The 6,673-nt window shown below is 37.5% G+C and overlaps 2 protein-coding genes across 3 annotated transcripts; both read right to left on the bottom strand.

The window, feature by feature from the left end:
* Positions 1–585: 585 nt before the first annotated feature.
* Positions 586–3,652, bottom strand: LOC129572776 (MYND-type zinc finger-containing chromatin reader Zmynd8-like). 2 transcript variants are annotated; one of them, XM_055452875.1, is made up of 7 exons: positions 3,465–3,652; positions 2,963–3,159; positions 2,817–2,874; positions 2,570–2,723; positions 2,136–2,503; positions 934–2,072; positions 586–806 (listed from the first exon to the last, which is right to left on the bottom strand). In XM_055452875.1, the coding sequence occupies exons 1-7, from the start codon at positions 3,519–3,521 to the stop codon at positions 785–787; spliced, it is 1,995 nt and encodes a 664-aa protein (XP_055308850.1). In that variant the 5' UTR covers positions 3,522–3,652; the 3' UTR covers positions 586–784. The 2 variants fall into 2 exon arrangements, with proteins under 2 accessions (XP_055308850.1, XP_055308851.1); XM_055452876.1 differs by having other exon boundaries at positions 586–801.
* Positions 3,653–4,053: 401 nt separating this feature from the next.
* Positions 4,054–6,633, bottom strand: LOC129572775 (MYND-type zinc finger-containing chromatin reader Zmynd8-like). The gene is made up of 4 exons (XM_055452874.1): positions 6,476–6,633; positions 5,681–6,024; positions 5,182–5,574; positions 4,054–5,024 (listed from the first exon to the last, which is right to left on the bottom strand). Exons 2-4 carry the CDS (start codon positions 6,008–6,010, stop codon positions 4,149–4,151), a joined length of 1,599 nt encoding a protein of 532 aa, XP_055308849.1. The 5' UTR covers positions 6,011–6,024; positions 6,476–6,633; the 3' UTR covers positions 4,054–4,148.
* Between the last annotated feature and the right edge of the window lie 40 nt (positions 6,634–6,673).

The raw sequence follows: 6,673 nt of genomic DNA, 5'->3' as shown, positions 1-6,673 counted from the left end.
GAACAAAAAATGATATTTTCATAGCAAAATGCATGAAAAACGTAACTTTTGTTCGGGAGGTACCTCAAAAAGCCAATTCTGAGAGTTTTTGTCTGGGTAGACTCCACATATTTTCGAGAAAAAAAAACTTTGCGCCAAGATACCATCCCTGAAAAGCCTATATTTAAGGATTTTTGGCCAAAAGTCGATTCTTTTAGAGTTGAAATCGAACCAACCGAATATGCGGCCAGAAATATGTGAAAACATCACTAGATTTGGTCATGGAAGCACCCAAACTGTTTGTAAAGGATCATACTAGATGTTCAAAGGCAGAAAAGGTAGAAATTATTTGCTTTACCTGTCAAATCGAAACTCATGTTTGTGATTTGCTCATTTTGGCCTGAAATTTGTCTTATATGTGTCGATAAAAAAAAATCTAGACGTGGTTTCAAACAAACTAATGATGCAAAAGTGCTTGGTTTTTGGTCCTCTAAAACAAGCAATCGGAATTTCTCTTGTGCGAAAACATGTGTTGGACGGTGTAATCATAATCAGAGCCATAACCACCAGAAGTCAAGTGGCTCATAGATCTAGAGCGCATGATTAGATTTTTAGAAAAAGCACTTTATGGGTGATTTATGTAATTTGGAAGCATATTGTTATTATAAAAATAATAAAAGAATAATGTGATTGATGAAAATGATTTGAAATTTAAAAATTTCTTTAAAATATAAGGTTAAAATGTTGCATCGCTGTAGGTCGATTGATAACCGGTTATGAATCGTTGGGGAAGTCGATCAGTCTATCAGTTCTTCTTATCGCCTGTCCTGCAAAAACAGAAAAGCCCGTAAATAACATAAAAAGTATGAATACAAACAAACTACAATCTTGAAAATGTATTTAAAGAAAACACAACAAAATCCGTCATGAATGTATGGAATGTATGCATCTTACCATAGACTTTCGCACAATGAACTGCAGAACAGCTCGGATTTGGATTCGCCACAGCTCTTGCACTTTTTGGCTTCTACTCTGAGATTGTTAACAGTCTGATTGTATTTCTGCATGAGCTGTGCCTCACCATTAATTCGTTCATCGATGGCATTCTGAAGTTTCTTTTCCAATTTCGTGACTTTTTCATGTTCCGTTTTCAATTTTTGATATTCGCAATGCAATTGTTTGTCATGCTTTTTGTGCAATTCGTCCAATACACGGTTGTGATCTTCGTTGGATTTGGCATCTTTTACCAACATAGTTTCTAGCCCTCTGTGTATAAGTTCTTTATCTTTTTCGAGCTTATCAAATTCTGTCTTGGCCGTAGCTACGGTTTCATCGTGCGCCTTCTTCAATGCCGCTATTTCTTCAACATGTTCTTCTCTTATTTTTGCCAGATGACGTTCATTTTTCGCTTCACACTCGGCCTGTGATTTTTTCAATGTTTCCAATTCATGGCGCAATGCTTGAATGGTCAATCGGTTTGTTTTTGCCGAATTCGTAACACGATTCCTAAAATTCGTCATTAGTTCGATGCTTTTATTCAATTCATTTAGCTGAATATCTGATGGTTCGACATCAGTGACATTTTCGGTGAAGTCCAGTTTGTAAATCAAATCCAACTGGCTGGCATTTGGAATTGATGTGCGATTGATCGGAATGCTCTCCTTAGACAGCCGTCGAATTTTCTTCGGAATTTCATTGGCATCATTGAATCCGCCGGCTTCATCAAGTTCGAGTGACTGCAAATATTGATCGAAATAGGGTACACTGAATGAGTTGCTTGTAGCACGTATTGGCATGGGGTTGGCATCATTGGCAGCGTTCTTTCCGCTGTAATTTACATGGACTCGTCGAACTTTCTTTGAAATATCATTGGTGTCATTGGATCTATCGTTGCGATCATCGAATTCATATTCATCACTTGAGTCGAGCTCTCTACTGATTCCACGACGGTTACTAATGACACTGGTTATATAGTCGGGAAACATTCTCTGCATATGTGTAATGAATGGACGTTGGTTGAATGGAATAGATTCCGAATTGGCCTGGAAACGACCAAATGTTTGGCGGATGTTTTGGGCGTACAAATTCACCATCTAATAAAGCAAATGTTTCAATTCAAATGGGCGAGAAAAAAAATGCAAATTTTTATGCCTTACTTCCAACACATCATCCATGTCCTTTGAATTCGACATTAGTTTGGCTTCTGGAACCGTTGTTGAGTATGAGAAGCAATTGTTCCGAGGAATTTCAATCACATCCGAGCCATCAAAGAAAATGACTTTGAGATTTTTTCGATCAGCAGCCACAACTTTTGCCGGCCAATGTGTGTAACCTTTTTCGGTTGGCCAATAGCCAGAGTTGCGATTGAATTTAACCCACACTACGAGATGCGGCTGATAACATGCTAACGTCCACCAATTCGTCTTGGTGTGCATGTTTTTATAACAATTCGCGCAGTTGAGCATATTTTCAACTTCGGACGTGCACATTTTCACCAGATACCCGGCTTCAACTTTGTGTTGCTCTGTAAAATGCACAAAATTGAACATAGTTGACTAGATCTTCAATAGAATTCTATGATTCAACTTACTGGCACTGCTGCAGACATGATAAACACTGTTGATATCCTCGAGAAATGCATTTGGACTATCATAGAGTCGACTGTTCATCTTTTGGTTGATTTTATTCAGGTCCATTACATTAGCCATTGCGATGATGCCATCCAGGTGCTTCAACACCTTAAACTGTGGATGATAATAATTTGTTCGTTTGTACAAATTAAATGGAAAAATCGTTTGATACTGAGAAATTAGTTGCGAAACACTGGCCTTACTTACATAGGGATCGCGTTTAATTTTTGCCATTGCATGCTTCAGTAGATCGAAAACCGACTGTCTTGAAAATAAATGGAACACGAGACGTGAAAAAAGCTTGACAATCGTGCCATAATCAATTTTCCGATAGAACTCGAGTAGACACTTACTTGTCGACAAAATCAGTTTTTGGTTGATTCAACGAGAGGCAAACCGAACAAATCAACGTATTTTCCTCTTGATTTACGCAATTGCTTTGGTTAATAGTCTTGAGACATTTTTCGTGGAATGATCGAAAACAAGTTGTACAATTGAATTTCTTCTTTCCTTTTTCATGACATTCCCAGCAAAATTTATCATGGACGCCCTAGAAAATACAATTCTTTATTGGGACATATTTTGTTTAAAAAAATGTATCATATTTTCCAACGGCTGAAAATTTTGAAAAAATATTGGCGAAGTAAAATTTCGTCTCTCTCGCACTAACCGCTTTAATATTGTATGTCACCGACGGTGACTCACCGCCAAAATCTCTTTCGTTCTTTCAAAAACGATATCTTTCTTCAACAAGCTAAAATTGACAATCATTCCTCCATGAAAATGGTGTATAAGGCTTAAATTAGCAGCTATAGTATGATCAGTCCTTATGGTTCATCAATATTTGATACTTACTGCTTCATTTATCGACTGATTTGTATTATCCATGACATGTTGCCCTTCAGTTTCCATTCTTTGACACAAATAGTGACACAATCAGTAGGTGGACGCGGTAAAATTTACATTAAAATTACAAACATTGGATGAAAACCATTCGAAGACGAGTTTTTTTGCAAATCTCATGCATGTGAGGTTAAGCGAGTATGAGCTGACATTTACTTGAAGCTGTTGACACAGTTGATTTGATTCTTATAAATGGGTGCGTTCACTCATTTTGAATGATCTTTCAAATTCGTACGAAATTGTTAAAAATCAGTTAAAATGCTTAAAAGTTGTCCATTCCAACTGAATTTTCTTGAACGTGAATGAATGAATTGAAGAAATTTAATGATCGAAAAAAAAACGAATGAAGAGAAAACATCATATGGAAATTGCACCAAATATCTTCTAATTCAATCAGAATTGAGCTTAATGAGTAGCTCGATTCAAATTTCACACGACACTCGAATTGCTTCAACTTAAAAATTTTAATTTCCCATTTTACATTTCAAAGTTGCCTGTTAACGCTAATTTACTTAAACTACCAATAAAAATTAGATGAAGCTTCGATAAGAATGTGTGTGAAACCACAAAATACAGTTTTATTCATTGTAAGTGAGTGTTATGAAACAACGATTACATTTTTAATATGAACTGAATTCATTCATTCTGCCATAGCTGCTCGAACGTTGAACCACATAGACTGTCGACTTTGGCTTTAAAGTGGTTTACAATATGCTCGCATTTTTTCTTGAGCTGTGCTTCGATGTCAGTCTTCTGCTTGACTTCTGTCTTCAATGTTTCAATCTCGGCCAAAGCACGTTGCAATTGGTCGTCGTGCACTTTGCGCAATTCACTCAATTCACGGTAGTGATTTTCGTCCAGTTTCCTTTGAAATTCCAACATGGTGGTATGACTGGCCTCTAGCCCTTTGCGCAAACCTTCTTTATCTTGTTGCAACATTTCAATTCGCACCTTGGCGGTTTTGGCGGCTTCATCGTGCGCCTTCTTCATTGCCCTTATTTCGTTGGCATGCTCCGCTTTTACCATTGCCAATTCGTTCTTTGCAACTGATTCAGCTAAATTGGCGTTATCACGCTCGGCACATACAGCGTTCAATTGCTGAATCAGGCCATTATTCTTTGCCTCACAATCAACATGCAATTTTTTCAACGTTTCCAATTCGTGGCGCAGTGTTTGATTGGTTAATATCTGCAAATTTACACTGTTTCTAAACATTTTCATATTTTCGATACTTTCGTCAAGTTTCTTCAACTCAGTGGCTGATGATTCGTGATCTTGGTCAAACTGGTTGGCATTTGAAACGGAAGTACTGTTGGAAACGGGAGTGCGACTTGTAGCGAGTCGTCGCATTTTATTCGGAATTTCGGTGATGTCATTGAATCCGCCCGTTTCGGCAGGTTCAAGTTGCTGGACACTTTGGTTCGAATGAAAGACGTTGAACGAATGGTTCGAAACACTCATCGGGCTGGAGATTGTATTATTTCGATTGTTGTCAATGTTTGTTGGAGCCTGCTGAAAATAGAATTGCAACGAAAAACAAATTGAATGATTAATTCGAAATTCGACCAAAAAAAAAACTTGTTAATAAAACAGAACTCGATGGAAATAGGTGAATTTGTTCAAATTAGTAGAAAAAAAAACGTTTTCAGGTGTCTTCAATGTTATTTACCGATAATTTCGCCATATTCATTGCATTAATTTCGATGTCTTCTTCCAATTCGGCCAACGACTGATCGATACAATCAACTTTTTTCTTGGCAGGCTCCGTTTTGACTGTGACCATTTGATCAGGACGTTTACTGAAATGTTTCCAGCTTAAATCATCAATGCTAGCCGTTGAGATGGGCTGTTCTGACATGCTGGCATCCATTTGGACCGATGAAATCACTAAATTTGTTCGAAGACTGGACTTTATCGATTCTAACATCTGTGACCCAGCCAACTTTGGAATCGCTTGCACGATATACTCGCCTAGTAGCTTTGGATAGAAGGCTGTTTTCGCCTCAAACAAATGATACGAACCGAACTTTTGACGAATGTTTTTCATGTATTCATTGGCTTCCTGGAATTTGATAGAAAAATGTGTTGATTATCTATGTTATTATGAAGAATTCTAAATTTTTAGCAAAACCATGCACTCAATGAACCGATTGGGCTATGAAAATTACATTCAATGCACACTTGAACGGGGTCGATGTCCTGCGTGATCTATTCGGGTTACTGCTGGAGTACAAGAAGCAATTAGCGGGCGGTACATCAGCATATTTATGATCGCCAAAATAGTGTACATGGACCAGTTCACCGTTGATAGCAATCACTTTTGCGGGCCAAAAGTTGAAGCCAATTTTTCTGGCCCAAACAATGAGATGTACTTCATTATAAGCCATCGTAAACCATGTGTTGGGATAGTTGTATGCATTCGAATAGCATCCAGCGCACTTTTTCAACATTTCTATCTCTCCTTCGAGGTAATCCACCAGTGATTTGGCTATTTCCATCTGCTCGTGATTGTCTGCAATGGAAAAACGGATTTGGGTTTTATCGTTTTTTGTCAGAAAATTTTAAATCTTACAGATTTAAGGGTGGTATAAAAAAAATTAGTTGCTAATAGCGACTCGCTATCTTATTCTTCAGTCTTGACGCAGAAAAACGATTTTTTGTATGAAAAAAATGTCTTTTTTGTCAGTGTCATGATCTTAACATTCTAAGCTATTCAATTGAACTGAAACGGAAACATGACATCAAGCGGTCATAAATCGGCTTGTTGTTCGGTTTCGATTGAGTTCTTCTTCGTGAAGTTGTGAGTGGTCGAAATTCGACCGTCCAATAATGCATGAACATTGAAAAATACTCATTAAAGAAAAAATCTATTTTCAATTAAAAAATGATGTTCATAAATGCTCATTAAACATTGTGACTACTGTCCCCCTTGCGAATGGCATGTATTCCAAGTGGAAAATTACCAAGAAACAAGATGAAGCAATTGTGAACGATCCACTGGATGTCGGCGAGAAAATGTTCGAAACTGGTGTACGTGCCGATGTTCTCCTTGATTTTGGTGAGATCAATCGGATTGACGATCGATTCTTCAGTGGCACCTTTCAATGGGAGTTTCAGCAAATTAAACTGCAACAAAGAATGTCAATAAATTAGGAAAAAAA

This window comes from Sitodiplosis mosellana, unplaced genomic scaffold (assembly GCF_009176505.1).
Source record: "Sitodiplosis mosellana isolate CC-2019 unplaced genomic scaffold, AAFC_SMos_1.0 Smas_scaffold_5497, whole genome shotgun sequence".
NCBI classification, from domain to species: domain Eukaryota; kingdom Metazoa; phylum Arthropoda; class Insecta; order Diptera; family Cecidomyiidae; genus Sitodiplosis; species Sitodiplosis mosellana.
The sequence above is the reverse complement of the archived record's forward strand: the minus strand, read 5'-3'. Positions and strand labels throughout refer to the sequence as shown.

What these genes read in the sequence shown, in the direction of transcription:
- LOC129572776 (XM_055452875.1), bottom strand. Translation starts at nt 3,521, where the DNA reads ATGGAAACTGAAGGGCAACATGTCATGGATAATACAAATCAGTCGATA. An exon ending in AAATTAAACGCGATCCCTAT is followed by an intron (nt 2,724 to 2,816) that starts GTAAGTAAGGCC and finishes TATCATCCACAG; the next exon opens with TTTAAGGTGTTGAAGCACCT. An exon ending in TCATTGTGCGAAAGTCTATG is followed by an intron (nt 807 to 933) that starts GTAAGATGCATA and finishes CTGTTTTTGCAG; the next exon opens with GACAGGCGATAAGAAGAACT.
- LOC129572775 (XM_055452874.1), bottom strand. Translation starts at nt 6,010, where the DNA reads ATGGAAATAGCCAAATCACTGGTGGATTACCTCGAAGGAGAGATAGAA. An exon ending in CGTTCAAGTGTGCATTGAAT is followed by an intron (nt 5,575 to 5,680) that starts GTAATTTTCATA and finishes ATCAAATTCCAG; the next exon opens with GAAGCCAATGAATACATGAA. An exon ending in TGAATATGGCGAAATTATCG is followed by an intron (nt 5,025 to 5,181) that starts GTAAATAACATT and finishes TTCTATTTTCAG; the next exon opens with CAGGCTCCAACAAACATTGA.